This window comes from Castanea sativa, chromosome 10, assembly GCF_040712315.1.
Source record: "Castanea sativa cultivar Marrone di Chiusa Pesio chromosome 10, ASM4071231v1".
In the NCBI taxonomy this organism is placed as follows: domain Eukaryota; kingdom Viridiplantae; phylum Streptophyta; class Magnoliopsida; order Fagales; family Fagaceae; genus Castanea; species Castanea sativa.
Window position 1 is genome coordinate 36,793,010 of NC_134022.1, and position 23,115 is coordinate 36,816,124.

Consider the following 23,115-nt stretch of genomic DNA (forward strand, 5'->3'; position numbering starts at 1 on the left):
TAGTGATTAAAATTCGTGGACTAAACTCTGCCACGGCCGAATAACACCACACGGGGTCTATCATTTTTTCTCCTCCACTTTTGGGGGTAGCGTACTTTTTTTAGTCTGATAAACCACCATCTGTAGAGTCTAGCCCGTCTATCAATATTGGACCAAGCCCAATTAGGTAGCTCGAGCTCAACTCAATTTGTAAGCCCTCCACTCAAGTGGATTAATATACTACGATAGAAATTAATAATTCTACTCCCTTCCAATTTTTTTTTTTTTTTTTTTAATAATTCTACCAACAAGCACCTTGGTCTAATAAGTCTACCCCTTAAAAAATTGTAAATTTCAATTAGCTTAACTGATAAAGTCTCTTGTGATTAAATAAGAGATTTGAGGTTCAATCTCCGCCTAAACCAAAAAACCGACTAGTATCATAATTTGATGATAAAGAGCTATCATTATCATCAGACACATACATCATAAGTTGAAACTCTCTTTTAAAAAAAATACAGTAAAATTGGCATGCCAGCATTGCACATTAAGTAAAACAATTCACCCCAAGTAATTGTGAATAGAGAGAAGGGAGGGTTATAAGTTATATTACTTCAGTCTCCACAGAAGAATGAAACAGCTCTCGCTATCATACAAACAGAAATCTAAAGTAAAAAAAGTGAACTTGCAAATACATAAAAAGTATTGAATATATGTTGGGAAATTAAAGAACAAGAATCATTAATAAATTCATCAACTATATAAGCTCGCATTCCATTGACTTAAAAGCAAATTAACACTCGCAGTAGAATAAACAAACTAAGAGAATTAGGCATTTACAATACTAATTCCTCTTTCTTTGGAACACTTTTTTTTTTTGGCAGGGAGAGAGAGAGAAAGGAGGGGAGATGTGGGTATACTTAGTAAAAGCTGTAATGTAATCCTAACCTCAAGGCTGTAATGTCTGTGTCCCTATGGGTCAACCCCCAGATTAAAATATGTAACAGAAGTCGATGAAGTTTACAGGAAACAAAATTAACGTTTTTTACTCTTTGTCTTACTGATCCTTGATTTGCATGATTCATTAGGCAGTTTCCAGATGATATCCTCAAGATTGCCACAAAAATTCTTGTAAAACTGCAACATGAAGTGAAAAGTTACTAAATATAAATTACTAGGACAATACTTGCACATATAACTGCAAAGAAAACAATTATATACAACAGACCTTGAGATATTCACTGGCATCTCCTGCTGCTTTCTGAATATCTACCATCAAAAATGTCGGAGCAACCTCAAAGATCTTCAGGCAAAAGAGTTAAAAAACAATAATTAAGCAAAACAAAAATTTGAGATGCAGGTGGAAAATCAGAAAGAAGTCAGGATGGAAAGCTTACTTCTAGAATAACTGAGAAATGACTATCCTTATTTGCTGAAAGACCTTCCACTCTCATCTGAAATTTCACACAGTTTAGTATAAATGAGTTATAGGAAGTTTTGAAGACAGTATTATTATCCCCTCATGATGAACTATACATCTACAGAGTAGAATAGTAAGAGACTAGGGAAAACTCGTTGGTACAATGATATCAGTTTAGGGGGGTAGGGGGGAACCAAAAAAAAAAAATCAGAAAAGCTGAAAAACCAAGAGTACTAATAGAGAAAATGCTGACATATCTACCTTAAAGTTGCGAATGTGAGTCTTAAAACCCATTGATTGTGCGACAACTTCCATACTAGTTAAAACGACCTTTGCTGGCTTCTGTGTAACAAAGCGTGTCTGATGCTTCACAGAATCCTGTCAGGGAGAGGGCAAGAAATTTGAACTTCTTAATGGAAGTAGGAAACATATATTAAACAAGATCACAACAACATACACTTATTGCATGAGATCGAGAATTTAGCATATTTCTGAGGTAAGGTAAAATTGAAGTATTAAGAGATAAAAGTATAGCAAATGTTAACAACACCAATTCTGTATGGGGTTTGGGGTTTCTTATGTCCATGATATGTGGGATAATTAAGAATGATAGGCAACAATAGAGTAGAGAGAGCTTACGTTTGACAACACACCTTTCACATCTAGGAGTAAAAGGTTCTTTGCCATTTGTTAATGAAGTTATTATCAAGTAAACATTATAATCATTGTCTCAGTTATATGGCTTTTCAACATGTTAAGAATCACTATCAACATCGTTTCAACTTCAATTCACGAATACATATAAAAATCCATGTGGCATAGTCTAGGTTTTTAAGAAGTTGCCTACCCAAAAGCTCATGTCCATTGTCAGTGTCAGAACAAGACACCCATTTGTGTGTCCTCAAATCATAGCTCAAAAAGTAAAACACACAATATTTGAATTTTAACACTAGAGATATATTAGATTAAAATACATTTTAACAGGAAAAAATTATTAACTCATACCTGGCCACGATCAAACAGGGATGCAAGGTTTAATCCTTGAGATAGAATTATCAGGTCAAATGCATTAAGAATCAAAGGACCAGCGTCCTCATTCCCACATGGCTCATTAGCCCCTTGTTCCTACAGGAAACCATATTTTCAATGATTTAACAGAATATAGCATACAATTACCAAACCAATGCAAGTCGAAAAAGACACCTGATTTGGAAAATCATATGTTCCAGTGTGTATATTGAAAAGGCATAGTAATGCAGGACAAAATCAAAATGGATGCAACAACAATTTTTGAAGAACAGAAAATAAAAAGGCTCCGGTTTCAAATTTTTGGATCACATACTGTCGATTAAATTAGAGAAAATCTCTCTTCTGCACTCACGGGATTGAGGCTACAATTTACTCTTTGCTTAGTACTTCTGCCTCTCTCGGCCACATGGGAGTCGAGTTTATAAGCCTTTATAATTGTTATATGTAGGGTTCAGAAAACAAGGCCGACTCCAAATTTAATGCATACTGCAAAACAGATTAACTCTCGATTGAACGAGAGTCGATTGACGATTGAGGAACTGTCAAACTGTGGCTCTCAATCGACCAAGCATCAATTGAGGGACTTTCAAACTATGACTCTCGATTGATTGAGCTTCAATAGAGGAACTGTCTAAGATGCACAGATCGTACTTCTCTGATATGCTTCAACACAACTTGAGCAACATTTTACAGACTCTTTTCCTATTATATTGTCAATGGATATTTCCAATCTAAAACTAAACAATTCTCTAACACTATTACAGGTTCCAGGAGCAACTAGGACACACTGGATCCATCCATCCTGCACATATGCCTATATGCTACACACACCAGATCAACCTCCTCCACACAAGCTGGCATGTTAAAATGTCAATAAATGCAAACGAGAAGGAAAGAAAATGTAGCATTTGAATGTAGCATTTGAAAGCCTTACCAACCTCATCATCATCAAAAACTGCATTTAGATCATCAAGGTTAACATCTTCATATTCAAGAAGTCTGACAGGAACATAATCCTTGTTAAACCATTCATCATTTCTGATCTGTTCAATAGTTATTCGCTGCACAGTACAGAAAATAACTTCTAAAAAACAAAAACAAAAAAACCAGAGGAACTAGATCAAAGCCATCAATTTCAGTGACATTTTTAATAGTATTACAAACATCATATAGAAGGCAATACAAATAGGAATTCATCATTCAGTTGGCATAAAATGGTAAAATAGGAACTATGAGCATTGATAATGGGTTCCCCTAAGCCATTAGAAGGAGAGATGATATTACTGTGGTTCAAAGGGTTGTCTGATATCATCACAATTGTTGTTAGATGTGGGAAAAAAATAATTTATGTTCAATCAAATTGCAGCAAAATCAGAATTATTAGCATCATTATTGCCTCTCCTAAGCCACTAAAAAGGGGACGCTTTGTAATCCATTTGGTTGTCTACCATATTCACAGTTGCCATCACACAAGGTAGGACACAGCTGATTTCATTTAACAAAAAAATTCAAATCAAAGATATTGCCAATTAGATTGCTATATACCAAGAGCACACCATATTGCCAATGATCAGATGTAAGAAGAATTTTTCATTCATTAATTATGAAACTTTTTATATAAGTAACAAAATTTTATTGAATAAAAGTAACTGCCTTGTGTATACAGAAAGTGTACATAAGATAGAAAAAAAAAATACCAAAAAAGAAATAAAGAAATTACAATCCAAATGAAAAGGTCAATAAAATTTACAACTGTGGATATCTCTAGGACCCAAAACATTCACATTAAAAGAATGTTGTAATGATGGACATCTTCATGTGAACCAATGAGGCTTCCACATCTTCAAATGCAAAGTTTCCTCTCTCTCTCTCTCTTTTTCTCCAAAGAGTCCGCAACAAGCACAGAGGACCCAAAATCCAAAAAAGAAGAAGAGAATTTAACAAACCAATTCCTCCATCCATATAAAACACCAACAACACTCTTCAGCATTTCCTACTAAACCCCAAACACAGAAAAGACAAAACTCCACATCTCACATGAAGCATCACAGTGCAACAAATAATGGTCCACTGCCTTCCCACCATGCCCACACATGTAGCACCAAGCAGACAGAATAAATCCTCTTTATGAGATAATCACAAGCTAGAATCTTCTCCCATGCTACTGTCCACATAAAAAATGCAACCCTTTTCAAAGCCTGGGCATACCAAATGCTTATCAAAGGGAAAAACACCTCACCAAAGCCTCGCAATACCTCTTAATATGAACAAACATCAAACCCACCATTTCCATTCAGCCTCTACCTCATGCAACCAACACCATCTCTACTTAGGATGTTGGAGAACAAAAAATCAAACAACGAATCAACCGACTCCAATTCCCAATAATTAAAATTTCAAATTAACATGATATTCCACGAGTGCATCCTCCCTTAATTTTGACACTATAAATAAGAGTTAACTGAGGCATCTTATCAGTTGCAATCGCAATCAACTCCAGGTATATCTCCTTCAAAGGTTAACTCCCATACCACTTGTCATGCCAAAACCTCACTTAATTGCCATCCCTTAACTCAAACAACACAAAACCTACAAATCTATCCCAACCCGGCCTCATACTCCTCCATAAACCACAAACATGTGTACTTCTAATATGCTTTGTTGACCAACCACCCCAATCTTCCCCATATTTCAAAGCAACAACTAATCTCCATATATGAGTATCTTCCTCCCCAAATCTCCATAGCCATTTACCCAACAGGGCTTGGTTAAAGGTGCCTAATTTATGCACCCCTAACCTTGATCAAAAAATGAGAACAGATTGGATTCCAATCCATAAGATGGTATTTAAATTGATCTCCCAAGCCAAAGCAACTTGTCTCCAACCTCTCCCACTAGGACTACTTCACGCTTACTCAAATTCTCTTTCAAACCAATTAAATCTTCAAAGCAGGTCAACACTATTCTAATATAAAAAGGTTGCTCAACTATGGCATCATAAAAGAGACTAGTATCATTGGCAAAGAGTAGATCAGGAACAAAATTGAATGTAATGTTATTATCCATTCTTAGCAACATTTGACTCAACCTCTCAAAAAATATGACTCTAGAAATAAAAGTCAAACTTCCCATAAAGGAAAATGAAGTTGGCAAAACTTTCCTAAGAGGGCATCTAGCTTTCTATTTCTAGTCAAAGATCTTGCAAGATTAAACTAGATTTGTTTTAAATTTTTACCTATAAATAAACATTTGAAGGCCATCTTAAGGATGTCAAAAACTTAACTGGATACTTAAGTAATTGGATAACTACAACTAAAAATCTTGGCTTTTATGGTCCAGGCACACGATAGCTTTCTTTAATATACTTTCCCATGAAAGTATTTCAACACATTGTGTGCTTGTAGTGAGACCCATTACCCATATGACATCGAATCCATAGCTTAGCAGGAAAATATGTGCAAGTTGCTAAACCGAACAGCTGTGACCACTACAGCCAGTTTATTCAATTATGTACTTTTTTTTTTTTATCAACACTTGATTAGATGGTAACCCCTCCCCCTCTACATGATTTCATAGAAAAAGAATGAAAGAAGATAAGTAGAAATTAAAAGGAAAAGACAATGATGTCAAGAATGAACTTATCTCAGTGCAGGTTTGGAGTTTGGGCAAATTATGACATAGACCAAGTCAGTTTTCCAATTGCAAAAAAATTGGCGCTCTTGCAACAATATGTAAAAAAAGTAACAAGGACAATCCTCTTTTGGGATTTCTAATTTTCTGTTGCCCCAACAGGTTATACAGAGTGGGGTAGTGGCACATGCATTATTGCATTGCATGTTATTTTTATGTCATTCCCTAACTTAATTCTGAACCATATACCAAAAATTGCATGAGCATGTGTCTTTGTCACAAATCCTATTTATCAGATGCAACCAAGAGAATGTACAAATGTTACATACAAAAATCAATGCCTTGTCATAGAGCTAATACTTACAGTTTCAGGATTGGGGTCTAAAATTCTATGAATTAAGGATTTTGCTGCAACTGGAAACCAAGATGGACATGAGAACTCTGCTTTCTCAATCTGCAGAATAAAATTTGAGGGAAAAAAAAAATGAGACCGGTGAAATTCTAACATCTTTGACAAAAAGCACATGAGAGGAAGCAGAATATATTGGGTTTGGACTGACAAAGGGGAATTAAATGATGATCAGAACCAGAATCCAAATGGACATGCATCTAATAACAAGATTCATGGACAAAATAAGACATAGACCAAAGATAAAATCCCCATCTTCCTTCCCACCAAATATAGGTTCCACAGGACTGCTTGATCACTGTTTTTGCAGTATAGACTAACTGACTAAGCATGGTAAATGGGATAAGAATTCACTAAACTGATGTTCAGAGTTTGCAACAATAAAGCAACATATTGGTTAAAGACCATTACACCCATCATCAAAAAAAAACCTTGCCAATAGCAACATGCAAAGCTACTTATCCGTTTGATAATTAAAATAAAAATAAATAAATAAAAAGGTACTCATGATAATAGCTCATGCCTTACTATATAGCGTGGTGAGATCAAGTTCATCAAATGGAAGATATCCTGCCATCAGAACATAAAGGATGACCCCACAGGACCAAACATCCGCCACAGCTCCATCATAACCCTTGTGACTGAGAACCTAGAGCAAAATATGAGATTAATTGATAGATAAGAATGCATTATAAATATATCCAATGCACTTGAACCCAACTTAGAAGCTAGCTACCCTTATAATTACCTCAGGTGCTACGTAGTTGGGAGTCCCACATGTTGTCCGAAGGAGGCTAACTCCCTATGTGCAAGCATTACCAAGTAATAAGCCAATAACATCATTTCTCACAGATAAGATAACATGAAAATTTGAGACCATGATAACGTTAATAACAATCTTACTTGTTCAGGCAGTGCACTCAGACCAAAATCTGAAATCTTTAAATTTCCAAGGGAATCAAGTAAAAGATTTTCAGGCTGTAAAACAAAAGGAAACAATTGTAAGAATTTTTTGAAACAAAAAATTTACAATTGCTTTCCAAATTCCAGCCAATGAACACCTTTAAGTCTCTATGGTAGACTCCCTTGCTGTGGCAATAATCCACACCATCAATAAGCTGCTGGAAGTATCTCTGGGATTCGGCCTCACTCAGACGTCCTTGATGAATCTTCATAATCATTACAACATTACCACTTAATTTAAAAGCAAAAATAAATAAATAATTTAAAATTCCCTCCCAACCCCCCTGACCCCCAAAATAAGGCTAGTCCATCTATTGCCAACTGGTTTAAAATTAGACTACTCACTATTTTATCGAATAATTCACCACCTGTAATGTACTCCAAGATTATATAAATCTTAGTACGACTTGCTAGAACCTAAACAAAAGAACATTATTAGTCAAAGGATCCATTATATACCAGGGAGAAAACATATAAATCTCATGGATTACTAAAATAACTGTAGAGTCAATGTCCAGATTTAGAACTTCAGAAGTCAAATTATCCTGCCTCGTGAAGACGAACAACATAGGGATGTCTGACTAGCTTCATTATTGATATCTCCCTCTTAATCTGCAAGATAATAATAATAAATACATTATGAGAAACAAAAGTTGCTTGACATCGAGTAAATTAAAATCGAAATATGATAGGTTGTAATTTAACATCAAATGTCTATTTTTTAAGGACCAATAAACACCTCAGAAACTAGGACTTCAGCTTTCATATCAGGAGAGCAATAAAATCAACCTTTTAATGTTAATTGAAAACACATCAGCAGAGCTGTTTCAAACCTCATTATATTATGATTGTAAAAACCCAGAATGCCATTCTTGCTAATATATTAAAAGTACAAAAAGGTTTCAAACTTCAGATAAGAGTAGAACCCAGCTCATTTGGTCAACCCTAAAATGATTCATAAAAATCAAAAGGGTCATCCTATTGAAACTTGATTAACAACACGTTACAAACTAAGCTTTGATAATTCCAACAAAACAAGAAAATTAAGAACTACTTAGAGCCACTCTTTGGTAATCTTAACATGTAATTTAAACAACAAATTATCAGATAAAACGATAATCTACAAAAGTACTAAGATCCGCATGTTTATTAGCTAAACAATAATATCAACGACCGTCCGATCTATTAATTATTTTCAAAAAAAAAAAAAACCAGTATGTGTGTAATAAATTGCAGTTAGGTTGGTTGAGTGAATTCGAAAAAATAGGAGTAACTAAAAAAAGTAGTAACACACTAAACCTGTTCGATCATTTTGTGTTTGATGATGGTATTACGATCGAGAACTTTCATGGCGACACTCTCACCGGTCTCCGTGTTTTGCGCGAACTTAACCTTAGCAAAGGTTCCTTCTCCAATTGTCCTTCCCACCTCGTACTTCCCTACTTTCCTCACCACCATTTTTTTTTTCTCTCTCTCTCTCTCTGTTTTTTTTTTCTTTTCTTTTCTGCCAACTATGTTTTTGTTGAACTCAAGCTCACTAGCATTGCACTCCAACTATTTCCAGAACATAAAAAGTTCTTACCAGCAAAGCACCACCATATATATATATATATATATAAAAGCTTTACTAACAAGCTTTTCGCTTTTTCTTAGTATTTTGAAGATAGGTTAGGTCGGAAAGCAAATGGAAAAGAATCAAAGAAAATTTTGAATTCCAGGTGAGAAAATTTAATAAAAGGGAGGCAAAATTAAATAGTAGGGAAATATCTCGATCTTTGTCTTTAATACTAATAATAATTTTTTTAAATTGAGAGATTATATGTTCCAGTTAGATCAACAAGTAAAATTTTTTGATGATTAAATAAGAAATTTAGGATTCAATTTTCGTTTACACCAGTTGATTTTAGTGTATTGATCTGATAATAAAAATATCAATTAATATATTAATTCAATAATAAATAATTATCATTAAAAGCGTTGCAAGACCTATTGAGACTGTCTTTAAAAAAAATATATCAATTGAGAGGGGGATTGTTTGTTTATTTGACATATGGGTTTGGCGTGTGAAAGCAGTAGTTTGACAAATGGGGGGTTACAAGTAGAGGTGTTGAGTAGCTGGTAACCAGCTGACTGGCAGTGCCGACCGCCGACCGCTGATGGAGCCAGCTGAGTGGTGACAAGTCACCCCCACTCTTCGTTTTCACTCTCCCCCCACTCCTAATTTTTATAACATAAATATTATCGTACAGACAGCGGCTTTTTTTTTTTATATAGTGTTGATTATTATACTTTTAGTAGTTTTTTAATCTCCTCATTTAGACTTATGTGCAGCTGATAAAGATAGATTTTTTACTTGATTAGGAAAACAAAATTCCACCTATGCTACAATTTTTTATCTTTTTTATTTTCTAAAAATAACAAAATTAAGCATTTTTTTTCAAATTAGTTATTTTTTCTGAGAAGACTTTAATTCAATTTCAAAGAAACTTGGTCTAGAGCCTAGAGGTGTTTGGTCTAAGAAAAATGTAGGCGTTTCTTGTATTCATTTTTTAGTTTTTTGTGAGAGCTATCACTACAAATTGGTTTGGCTTGAGGGTATGTACTCCGTTTTTATTTTCAATACTCAAAAAAATGGGTTTGAATATAAAAAAATGAAAATGCTTTTTGACCATTTTCATGTTTAGTAAAAATGGATACAGTGGCATTTTTGTAAAAAATCAACTTTGTGGATCCTTCTAACTATAAGTTGTCTCATTAAAAAAACTCTCTCTCTCTCTCTCTCTCTCTCTCATGTTGGGATTTGATAAACCTTGTTGAAATTTTGGTGGAGATCTAGGGTAGGTTTTGAGTTTTTTTTTTTTTTTTTTTTGTGGATTACGACTTGTGACGTGGAAATATAGGTTGATTGTTGGCTTGCTGACAAAAGTTTGAGTGGATTTTGGTTTTGGTCTGTATCTGGAATTGTGGTTGGATTTTGGTAGATTATGAACATCTGAGTTGTGGCTGGATTTGACCATATAAAGAACCAAATAGTACCCTAGGATTTCAACCCAAAGTTATCGAGTCAGTGACAGTTTACCCTTAATCTGATCCAACTCGACTAATGAACATCCTAAATAGTAAATACCATGGATGAATTCGGTCAAATTCTCAACAAAAATTAATTAATTATCAAATGTGATTGGTTACGGGAAAATTAACCGAAAACTGGCGAACAAAAATCCAATCTCGATTCCCAACCCAATCTGACGGATTGTCCGTTATATTCCAAATATTGCTTTCTCGAGAATAACAGCTCAAGAATAACGTGTTAGTGTGATACATATAACTGGCCGCACCAATAACATGTGTTACTTCGATTAGCACAAAACATAAAAATCTTAGGATCAGTGCTAACTGGTAGCTGCTAAGGACAAATATCTATCACACATATAGCTAGCTTCTATCGGAAATTATTATAAAGAAATAAAATATCAAGCACAAGATTGCCTTATTGGCTGATTTCATTGTACTTTCTTTTTTTTGGGGGGGAGGGCGCCCGTGTGTTAATTGTACATGTTTGATATACACACAATGTTTAATAAAAATTCAGCCATAGGATTACAGAGATTACTTAGGCAAATGGAAAATTCTTAGATATTTTCAAGGTATAATAAAATAATATTCTCTTTTTTTAATTAATGATATCATAAATTTAATAATTAAACCTCATTATAAATGTGAGAGAATAAAATACTATTTACTATGCTCAGAACTACCTAAAATTACTCAGGTTGTGATCATCCAAAAATTCTAGGGGCCGTTTGATATGGTATTTAAGGTAATAATTTTCAATTTTAAACAATATTACACATATTTTTATATTTTTTTTTACTTACATATTTTTAAAAAAAATATAAATAATATTACTAAAATAACATTATTAGAATAACACTATCAAACCGCGGTTAAGCCACACTTGCTCATCCTGAAAAAGATAGTGTCGTAGAAGGAGCATTAAAATATATATATATATATATTTTTTTTTTTTTTTTTTTGGGTAAGAAGTAAAAGATAAGAATCATTGCAGCATATGAGTAATTATTGAGGAGAGGTACAGATGTAAAATTTGAGAATTTTAAAAAATTAGTTTGAAGAGATAAGATGTCGATGGTCCCTATAATATAACGTGGAGTCCGCATATTTACAACCACTCTTCCAAAAGTAAAGTGGAGCAGGCCCACTTCCACTATCCCCTGGCCCGTGGGCCCAGACCAATTTCCCAAAAGTATTAGTTTTTTCATTAATTTTCATATTGGGCGAAGTGGGTTTCTCAATCAATAAAATAATATTATTTATATAAATATGTGAATCAATTTTTTAATCAATATAAAAAATAAAAAAATAAAAGTGGACTAACGAAGACCACTTCAACCATCCTTTGATAAACCTAATAATTTTTCGTTGAATAATCTATTTTTTTTTTTTGTGATTTCTATAAACGTTGAAAATCGTGTTTTTAGAGCACAGTTTATGTATTTTTAACTATAAATTTTATTTTGGAAATACAAATTTTAAGTCATCTTTGGTGGATTTTATAAAAGCTAAAGGAAACTAAATTGAGTAAATTCCAATGCTCAAGCTCATGTTATTTCAAATCCAATGGACAAACCGAGGTGCTAATCAATCTTTAGGTAATTAGCAGGTGAGAATCATCGCAAATGGGGGATTATGTCATCTCACAAGATGAGTTTGTCTACAAATCTTCCAAGCATTGTTCCACTTAAAATATTCCATTTGAAATTAATTGTGGAAGGATTGTTCAAGAAATTTATGATCAAGTGTGACCAAACTTGGAGAAGTGGGGCTTTGCTAAGTGTGACAAAATCAATAAAAGACAAATTTATTATGATCAATTTTTAGCTAGTCGAGTACGTGTTGGCCCATTATTCATGGACCTAAAAATCCGTACCCATAAGAATATATTTTCTTCAAATTCTGATGAGTTTAATAGGTATGGATCTACTTTTGTCTAGTTGCAAACGACTAGAGGGATTGGGCAAAATAATACTATATAAGTTCAACAGGGAATAGTGGCAAAATCGACCTTAGAAAAAGTAATTTCATTTTGAAAAAAAAAAAAAAAAAAAAAAACCTCAATTACATAGTTGAATTCACTTTACAATAAATGGTTTCACTTAAAAAGAAAAAAAAGAAATAAGTTTACCTCCAAATCAATTAGGAGGAGGAAAACTCTCAAAATCCACTACATAGCAATTGATAAAAATGTATACTTTAAGTCATATGACACATTTAATAAGCCATGTGATGTGAATGGTTTTACAAATTGTCACAAAATATACTGAAGAAGATTCCTCAAAATTGGTAGAAAAAGTTTTCTTTTAGAAAGAAATAAAAACCAAAAAACTAGTTTGCTGATGCATTGGCAAAACTTGACACTAATCTACACTCTGCTTTTGTAACATTTGATCACCCACCAGATGTAGTGGAAAATTTGCTTGCCCTGAAAGAATAAATGTTTGTAATAGACTTATTTTTATTTCTGTTTATAAGTCTAATATATTAGCCATTTTAATTTTTATACTTACAAAAAAAAAAGTTGGGAAATAGATTTTTTTTTGTTTTTGTTTTTAGATAGTTAAAAATATATAAACTAATATGCTACTAATCAGTCAAATCTTGCAACTAGAACCCTTCTCCCACTAACCCCAAGTACTTACATTTTTGGAAGCATGTAGCTTAGCAAACACCTCTTTTTTTTTCTTTTTTCTTTTTTTTGATGACGCTTAGCAAACAACTTTGTCCCTCCCAAGTGGGAGAGCTTACATTCGATCTGTAGGCAAGTTCTACATAGAATTCTGGTTAATCCAACATTCCAACTTGGTTTCTGCAACAGTACTATTACCATTTACCACCTCATTCAAGTCCCTTCATCATCACTTTCTAGTATATATAGTCCCATTGTTGACCAATATTCTGGTAAATCCAACTTGCTTTTGTCTTCCATTGATTTTTTGCTTTTGTTTTTAAATAAAACAGACAATGAGTGAGGCGATTTCTAATAGACAACTTGGTTTCCAAGGACCGAGACAAATGATATTTCATTCCTAAATATAATATGGACTCTATTTTTATTAGCATATTGTCCAATTGAGCACCCCATGATACCCAATTCTCTCATTGCCTTGTCCTCAATCATTTCCCTTCCTTATTGGTGTTATTTATATTTGCCTCTCACTATTGCACTTTTGGACTCACATTTCATGAAAGGTTAAGTAATTCCAAAATTATGTAGTAGGACTCAGTCCTATACGCCAGGGCGTATTAGATACTTTCTTGCCTCACATTTTTATATATATATATATATATAAGATAGATATTTTACTTTAGTCTAATCTAAGTGTATATACGTGTGAAGCTCCTTTCTGTAAACTTAAACCTTGACCCTTATTTCCTCTCACACGTCACAAGTAATTATACTTATGTAATGACCATCGCGCCAAAGGTGCGCGATGGTACACACACAATTTAAAATGGCAACCAATGTTACCAACCAGACAAGCTTTTCTTATTTGTGTGACGCCGACTCCCACCCCCCCCCCCCCTAAAGGTGCGCGATGGTACACACAATTTAGAATGGCAACCAATGTTACCAACCAGACAAGCTTTTCTTATTTGCGTGACGCCGACTCCCACCCCACCCCCCCCCCCCCCCCACACACAAAACCCGTCCATTTGTAGGAAAGTGCTTAAGGCGTGACACACAAATTGAATGAAATATTGGTATGACCGTTATTTTTCACATGCAAAAAGTTCACCTTAGGAAATTCCATGTATGAACAATTCGATACGTAGAAAACCATCCAGTCTCAAGTGGCAAGTTTTCATGAAACTGAATTGAGTGTAGATTGATAATTTGAGCAACCTTTTTTTGTTTTAGTCTCCAAACCCTGTGTGAAACTATAAATAGCAACCGGCCTTGTAGATAAAGACAGTGACATTGGAAAGGAGAAGGAAACTACAGCCAGCGAATTCAGTATCTGATCCATCAATAACCAAATCTCCATTGTCACAAACACTTTTCAGGTTAAATTTTTAATTCAAACTATTTTTTAATGCCGAATTGTTTCCACATTTTATGGTATTTGATATTGAAAAAAAAAAAATTAAGTAAGCAGAAAATGTGAAATTCAAACCCAATTAAGAGCATAAAAATATATAATGTTTTTTGAAACGTTACATACTCAAAAAGTTACCACAAATAAATTCAACACCACAAAAGACATTTAATGATAAATTTTGTCTCTTCCCACTCAAAAAAAACGAAATGTTGATTGATTTTTATCGTTCTTGACTGAGTGTTGAATTTTTTTTTTTCTTTTGTTTTTCTAAATTTTTATTGGTATGGATTTCAAATTTGTTATCTATATTCCCATGCAAAAAAAAAAAAAAAAAAAATCATATTTGGAATATGTATTTAGAACATGTTTTTGTGAATGAAAGATTTTGTTCTTATAATTTAGATATTGAATTGTTAAACGATTTTTCATGAATGTCGAACAATTTTTTTTTTTTTTTTAAACAAAAAAGTTTTTTAAACTCATTTTCTGAGTTGCAACCAAATGTAAACACAGGAAAAATGTATTTATTTTTCAGAGAAACAAACGGAACATCAAATATCATACAAGTTGATTCTTTTTCTTGTGCATTAGCGATTTCTGCCCTTGACCTTATACAAGTAAAGATTTGGTTAATTATATGTGTTTTAAAATTCAAACTTTGGATTGTGAGCAAGAAGTTTTTAAGGTTTGAGTGATACATAATCTGAATAAGAAGACTTCTTTTTTTCTTTTCTTTTTTGGTGGGCAGTTTTAGTAGGAGGCATGGAAAAAAGTAAGGAATTGGAGTGGGGTGAAGCTCAGAAGATTGACATAAGCGAAGACCTCGTGGCCACAGCTAAACAGCAGCTACGATTTCTTGCAGAGGTAGACAGAAACCGATGCCTCTACGATGGCCCAGTTTTAGAACGAGCCATTTTGAGGTACTTTCTTTAACTCATTGAATAGTACATGACATGAGTTTTCGTTCCTGAAGGACTTGTGACATATCACGTATATATACGTATATTCCTATTCTGTTTAGTAAATAGTAATTTTAATGATAAGTTTTAGGAATGGATTGAGCTATTATTATTGTCATTTAAATGGGGCTCATTTGTGGGTTTTAATGAGCACAACTAGTAAAATATAATAAAATCTTTGATGGTTGTATAAAAGATGTAGATCTCTACCTGCATTAAAACTGATTGGTATCTTGGTTTGATGATAAAGAGCTATCATCAAGAACAGACGTCATATGTTAAAACATAATCAAAATCCTTATTGATATACTGATATGATATGGCACAAATAACTGACTTAAGTACATTATACATATCCATCCTTGTGCTAGTTACCAGGTTTTACATGTTTGAAGGCACATCATTATATGGTTTTGTAGTAAAGAATGAGTTGAACAATGATCAAATCATCAAAACTTTCAGGGCCAGTTTCTCCAAACAACTGTGTCCCTTTAGACTGTACTTTTCTTTTTCTACTCTTTTTTTTCAATATTTTTTAGTGGGTTAATCCTCCTTGGAAATTCAGGTTTAATCAATTCAAAGTCCCATGGCTGTTGTTATAATGGTAATAGCGAAGGTGCAGATATGTAAAGGCCATCAAAGTATGTTAACAAAACAGCATATTAATTCATGAATTTTTAAGAGTTCTTTTTCTTCTTATTATGCTCAATGTCAGGTACAAGTATTGTTGGCTTCCCTTACTTGCCAGACATACCAAGTTTCAAGTTACAGAAGGCCCTTTAGTTGTGCCTCTTGATTGTGAATGGGTATGGCATTGTCATAGGCTCAATCCGGTAGGCTTCTGGATCAGAACTCACAACATATTTGAAACTGTCTGCATTTAAGTTTGGTTGGATTAACTAAGCTGTGTTTATTCGTTTTTCAGGTGCGTTACAAGAATGACTGTGAGGAAATTTATGGGAGAATTCTTGACAACTGGAATGTTGCATCCTCAATTCAAGGAACTTGTAACAAGCAAACTGAAGAAATTTGGAACAGGATGTATCCAGCTGAACCATATGAAATCAGGCTGACAAGCAAATTGATACAGAATTTTGATGAAACTATTTTAGGAGGTTCAAAAAGCACCGAGTACAATTTAGATTCAGCTGTCAAAAGGCAATGTTCTTTCTTTTATCAGGTAATGAAGAAAATTACGTGTTAAAGCATATTGTATAAACTATCTCAAATTTGAAAGCTTTTAAGTTCTTGTCAATGCAAACATTTTAAACTATTGCCAAATGCTGTGCTGCAACAATTCTTGGCATAACATTTGAAAGACACATAATACAAGGTTAAGTACATCTTAGAACTTTAAGCATATGTACTATTCTCTAGATTTTCTATTCTACAATTAATCACTGAAGACTGGCATTATATTTTGTTCCCACTATATGTTGCAGGTATCTCAAGTCATCATGAATGATAATCAATTGCTTGAAGAAGCAGTGGCCAGGTATAAGGGGTTTCTACATTTGATCAAGAGGAACAAAGAGAGGTCAATTAATCAATTCTGTGTCCCAACTTATGACATTGACCTCATCTGGCACTCACACCAACTGCATTCTGCTTCTTACTGTAAAGATATGGTGGCAATAATGGGCAAGGTATTAGTGCATGATGACACAGATTCTGATAGAACCAAGGGCAGTAAGCTGGACGTCGGGTTTTCCAGAACCACCAAGCAGTGGGAAGAGGCATTTGGTTCAAAATACTGGAGGGCAGGAGTGATGTGTAGAGGGCGTGCTCCAGCTCCTCTTTCTATTAATCTTAACCGACTGAATATTGTGAGCATGAAAGTAGCCCTATCCAATGAGTATCAGAATATAATTCAACTCCCCAAGAAAACTCAAGTGGAGGTAACCCCTAATATGATCTTCTGCCAAATTATGTTTGTTACAAAAGCTCAACTCATGACAAAGACATAAATTCTAGCACAGGCACTTGTATTACCTTATTTTTGCCACAAGTTGTTGAATTACTGTATTTACATTTTTGTTCCTAATTCTCATTCAGATTATGCTGGAGATTGCGGGGATCAAAGGCTTGCCAGCCGAGTGCAAGAGCAGCCTCTTTGTCTCTTTTAGTAAGAAACAGCCGGATGTAATCTTCAACACCAGGAAAAAAATAAGGATAGACGAGTCAGGAGAGAAAAAGTTTGCTGTTTTCCGATGTGAACCTACTGGAGAGCTTGTCTTTGAACTTATGACCTCTTCATCTTTCAACTTGCCCATAGCAGGGCCAGTCAAAGTTTTGGGTACCTCTTCAATCACTCTAGAGAACCTTCTGAATCCCATCTCCAAACTTCTTGTAGACAAATGGTTTGAGATGTCACCAAGTTCTGAAGTCATGGATTCCACACCAATCAGTTTACTTATTGCTGTGTCCTCAACTGCTCCATTTCCAGCACCATATGTGCTGCAAATGGTTCACGAGCATCCATTTTCAAAAAGTTCATGTTTCTTTCCACTTCATGGAACATCACAGCATACATGTATCCTGGATGGGTCTGGCAATGAGGTCATCAGTTTCCACATGAGGTATGTTGAACTTTGACATAGAATTCCAATTTACAGTAAGCACTTTAAATTTCCTTGCCAGTGAGCATGAGGGGGTAACTCAGTACACTTGCTCCATGAGTCCAACCATATTTTATCCCCCATCACAATCTTTCAGACCTAAAACAAAAGAACATGATCATCTTGATGTACTTTGTTGTCGAAATATAAAATTGTTGAAGGCATCACCTAATGATCATCAAGTCATGTTATTTCTGCTGAGTCTTGTGGTCATGCATGGATAGAAGCATCAGTTCGGACAGCCAGCATTGGTTGTCTAGGATGAGTACCAAAGATTTCCGCCCTTCTTTTTCCAATTAAGGATAAAAGAACCAAATGTTACTGTCTATATTTACTACAAGCTCCTTCAATTTATTATTATTTTTAAATTTAAAAAAAAAAAGTTTCAGCATTAATTTTCTGCTCGTTTGTTGCACATGACAGGGAATCAACAATAAATGGTATTTTCAAGAAAGAAGTGATTGGTATTCTCACATCTGGTGCAACTCAAGTGCTTGCAGAGTTTGTTGGAGAAGGGTGGTCTTTAATGAATTCTAATTGGTCACTTCAGCTTCGGAAGAAACTCAGTGAAAATGGCCATATTTTTGAGCTCACAGGTATCCGGAAGGTGAGTATCTGCTTCTTGTTCTTCTTCTTTTTTTTCTTTTTTTTTAAGTGAGTTACACAAGGGCTCGGTGGGTCTTTTACCATCCACTTTGTTCTTTAAAGTGGAGAAAGTGACATTTCAGCTAGAGCTCGTTGACATCCAAAAGGTGAGTATCTATACAATTTCTGGTGTGATTTAGATGGTTGGACCAAATGCAGCAAATGATCCTCTTCACAAGTGCAAATGGGAATGGACAAAGACATTATTCAATCTCGTCACCACCAAAACTCAGCTTGCAGCTTACCTACTCTTCTTTATTTTCTTCCTGCAGGTGATTATTTTTCCTGGTAAAAAACTGGATTACGAGTGTAACTACTGTGAGAAGCCGAAAAATGAACAAGACTTCATGACAGCAGTTGAATTCTCTGCAGAAAATCCTTATGGAAAAGCCGTGGCTTTGCTCAACCTTAAATCTGGCTTCCTAAAGGTTCTTTTTTTTTTTTGCTTTCTTATCTGTTTTTTTGGACGGCTCAGAATTATAATGATGATGCCGATGCTTGTAGTTTAATATTTGATGAAACAGATCAACGAAGAGTGGCTAATATTGCCTGGGATCCTATCAGCTTTTGTGATCTCTGATATTTCGAGGAAGGAGGACTATAGCGGTTTCATCACCAACCAAAGGGAGGATCCAAAAGAAATAAAAAATGCCTTAAAAGAAGATGTCAAGAGCTGCAATGAGGAGTCTGGAAAAACTAAAAACAACTACTCTGCTGTGGGTGAGAAAAGCAATGAAGCGGCAAAAATAGATGGCACAAACTGCGTAGTCCAGTGTTGCAATGAGTGTGAAGCTTTGGTGAAAGACAGCACATGTGGAAGGCCTGATGGTTATGGCCATGAACATAAGCTGAAGAGTGGTCATTGCGGAGGGTGCGGTGGCAGTTGTGGCGGTGGGGGTGGTTGTGGAGGGTCTGGTAATTGTGGCGGTGGTGGTTGTGGGGGACGTTGTGGAGGTGGTGGTGGTTGTCGCTAAAATACAATGAATGACTTTTCCTTCAGGTTGCCCCCAAGGATGCAACAACCCACAGAAATCAGGCACCTGCTGCATAAGTTATGCCACATTAAGCTTTGAAGTCAACCTAGTCTAGCTAAATAACAGCTTACATTGTCGTGTAGATGATGATCCATGGCATCTATTACTGAGTACAATAAAACATGGCAGTTACTATTAGTTGAAGTGAATACTACCTAGTGCAACTAAAATATTTTATACCAAGATGTTGGAGTTTGTCTATGAAATTTCATCCTATAACATTATTTACAGAGGTACACACCACACTATATAAGAAAGACAGCAGACTAGCAGAATGTTCACTTGACAAAATGAGATTGCAAAGCCTGGCCGGGGATGACATGAACCACACAAATTCCCATCAGAGCGTTGCCTGCCTCTCAAGTCTCATCTGTATGAATGAGCCCGAGACCGGGCTATAACGGCAATTTCAGAGCCATGATGAGTACGTAAATTTCAAATAAAATTAATAATGAATAGCAGCTTCTGGGTTTTGTTAATTTGAAGGATAGTTGGGACTGGGAGTTACGTGTGGGATTCTGTAGGCATATTAGTGAAATGGGGCAGGAGATGATGCAAAATCTGAAACTTCAGAGCAGCAATAGTTCCTCATGAGGTAAAACTCGCACCAATTGTATAACAAAGTGGGTCATTATCAATTATTATAAAGTTGTCATTATTGAGAAACAAAGTGACCCATGGATTGAAAGGATTTGAGAAGCAAATCCCTTCAACAAAGGCTACAAAGAGTCAAAGACGGCACTCTTTAAGCTTTGCCAAAATTGCCATGAACCACCATTATTTTTTAAAATGAATCATGAGTTCTTGACTGAAAAATTATTAATTCTCTCTTTGACGCGAGAATCAAAGCACTTCAAACGCCCAAGAGTCAAAACACATGAAATCACTAATCTTTTTAGTTTATTACATTAGTTTATTGCCAAAATTGTAAAAAAAAAAAAAAAAATCTAGTCACAAATTTACACTCTCACACAAACACACACACACACACACAATCCCAACAAACAAGCATCACTCAAACCAAACATAAAACATTCACTAAAAAATAAAAAACCTATTATAAATCCTTCATTCTCTTTTTTATTTTAACTACCAAAATAAAATAAAAATAATAAAAATACTCTAACAACTGAGGATAGTAATTTAAGTGTATGTAGTAAATTATGAACCCAACGTGACACACTTTCACATAGCCGATAGTAGCAAAGGCTATTATATATGATGATTTTTATTGTGAAGCCTTGGTAACAACCTTACCCTCCTGATTCAAAACAACACCGCCACCCCCTTGTCTACTATCAACCGCCACAGGCGCCACCGTCTGATAGCTCGCCGCCGCCATAATTCCGCCGCCTTGTGTCGTATAATACATTTGCTGCTGCTGCTGCTGCTGATGCTGCACCACTGGAATATTCCCCTCATTATAAGCCCCTCCTACAACCTTTCCTTGTTGAGCTACTGCGTTGTATACCGGCTGTTCCCGGTAAGTTTCATGTACAACCCTCTGGACTCCGTAGTAATTTTGACTGACTGGATTGGTTACCGGTCGTACAGCCTGGTATACACCAGTTGGTGTTTGAATCAGATACATTTGGTGCTCCGCCGCACCAGGCGCCGGCGCCATGGGATAGACTCCTCCGGCGGTGGTCATGTGTCTTTCCGGCATGTACGTCGCGGGAATCTGCATTTGTACCGGTACCGGAACCGGCGCCGGAGAAATCTTTTCCGGTACTTTCTGAGTGTAGTAGTCTCCAACGTAAGCCCTAGGGTTTATTTCATCGGATTTTCTCTGATACATCGCTGCTTGCTCTTGATTCGCGATTTGCATTCTCTGCAGTTCGTGGATCTGTCTCTGGATCTCCGCCTGAGACATTAACTGTGGATCGGAAACCACGTGGCGGTCCTCCGATCCACAGTCCGATCCGGCGGACATGTCCTTCGTCGCAACCACATCCGGAGCCGTCTGAGCCGGTGCTGAATCTTGAAACTTCGCCGCTGGAATAGCCGGAAACCCCTTGTCCAAGCCAAACAAAAAATCCGGATTCCCCGCCGCCGCCGCCGCCGCCGCCGCCGCAGCAGGCGGTGAAGAGCCTTCCAACTGAACAGAATTCAAAGCGTCCACAAACCACTGCCGCTCCGATTTCGGATCGCCGGTCGAAAAACTCGCCGGCGCAGAATTCACCGGAAACAGAAACAACCTGAGCCTAGCAGGCTTAGCTGAACCGCGAAGCAGCCGATCGTACTCCAACATCATGTGCTCGAGATCCTCATCGTTGGTGACAGAAATCAAAGCGTCGAGATCTTCGCCAGGGAGTTGGTACTTGAAGCAAAGATCAGCGTCGTTGCAAATCGAAGAAAGCTTAGACTTGATAGCGCTGAACTTGATGCTGCGATCGACGGCTAATATTTTGGTCTCGCCGCCGACATAAGCGAGCTGATTATCGTGAGGCCTAGGTTGAATCTTACCATTATAGCTGCACATGAATTTGACTTTGTAGTTGGAAGAAGGAGGCTCTTCCCATGACTGGTTTTCGCAGTCGATTTCGCGAGAGCGAGGAGAGGAGTCTCGGGAATCAGGGTAGGAAGAGTAGGAATAGTTTTCCATTGGGAAAATTATTTTCTTTTCGGGAGTGGGAATTGGAATTTAGGGTTAGAGGGAAACAGCTTTCGCAGCAGGCATTGTTTGTGAGTAAAGGAGGAAAAGTGGTGGCGTGGGAAAGAAGGTGGATTATATATTTATGGATTTTTTTTCTTTTTTTCTGAAAGCATATATTTATGGATTTGGAGTAGGTGAATTGGGTTTTTTTTTTTTTTTTTAATTTAAGGATTGGGATGAGTTTAAGCGGCTGTAGGGGTGGGACCCACGAATTGGTTGGTTGGATTGATGAGGAAGGAAAAAAAAAAATGTGGAGACGTGAAAGGAAGAGCATCTGATGTCATGTCATGTTATGTGAGTGATTTTTTTCTGTTTCTTTTCCATTTTGTGATAACTTAAAAGTGAAAAAGGATAATCCGATAATGCTTTTTTTTTTATACACAATATAATTTTATTGTTTAATCTAATTATATATATGGCTATTAAAAAAAAAAGTATGTATGAAATTTTCAGGAGAAAATTTCAACCTCCCTTTTTCTCAACAATTCACAAGTAGTACAAGTAAAGTGACTATCATATCAATGATGTAAGTGATAATCTGATAATATTCGAAGGGTCTAGTTAATGTGAGTAAGGAGGAAAAGTGGTGGCGTCAAGTAGAGTGACTATCACATCAATGACCATCACATTCATTTTTTGAAATATTTTATAA

General features: G+C 35.6%; 3 protein-coding genes across 3 annotated transcripts; 1 reads left to right on the forward strand and 2 right to left on the reverse strand.

Annotated features, from left to right (window-relative positions):
- Positions 1–724: 724 nt before the first annotated feature.
- On the reverse strand, positions 725–9,176 carry LOC142613453 (CBL-interacting serine/threonine-protein kinase 8-like). Its single transcript, XM_075785814.1, has 14 exons — positions 8,730–9,176; positions 7,980–8,042; positions 7,776–7,847; positions 7,529–7,636; positions 7,371–7,445; positions 7,216–7,269; positions 6,991–7,116; positions 6,423–6,512; positions 3,367–3,489; positions 2,405–2,524; positions 1,661–1,777; positions 1,377–1,433; positions 1,208–1,282; positions 725–1,116 (listed from the first exon to the last, which is right to left on the reverse strand). Exons 1-14 carry the CDS (start codon positions 8,886–8,888, stop codon positions 1,015–1,017), a joined length of 1,341 nt encoding a protein of 446 aa, XP_075641929.1. The 5' UTR covers positions 8,889–9,176; the 3' UTR covers positions 725–1,014.
- Positions 9,177–15,313: 6,137 nt separating this feature from the next.
- LOC142613459 (glycine-rich domain-containing protein 1-like) lies at positions 15,314–21,225 on the forward strand. Its single transcript, XM_075785820.1, has 8 exons — positions 15,314–15,471; positions 16,226–16,343; positions 16,436–16,690; positions 16,953–17,408; positions 17,566–18,089; positions 18,552–18,735; positions 19,046–19,201; positions 19,298–21,225. Exons 1-8 carry the CDS (start codon positions 15,314–15,316, stop codon positions 19,745–19,747), a joined length of 2,301 nt encoding a protein of 766 aa, XP_075641935.1. The 3' UTR covers positions 19,748–21,225.
- LOC142613460 (uncharacterized) lies at positions 20,863–22,412 on the reverse strand. Its single transcript, XM_075785821.1, has one exon. The coding sequence runs from the start codon at positions 22,410–22,412 to the stop codon at positions 21,036–21,038; it is 1,377 nt and encodes a 458-aa protein (XP_075641936.1). The 3' UTR covers positions 20,863–21,035.
- Between the last annotated feature and the right edge of the window lie 703 nt (positions 22,413–23,115).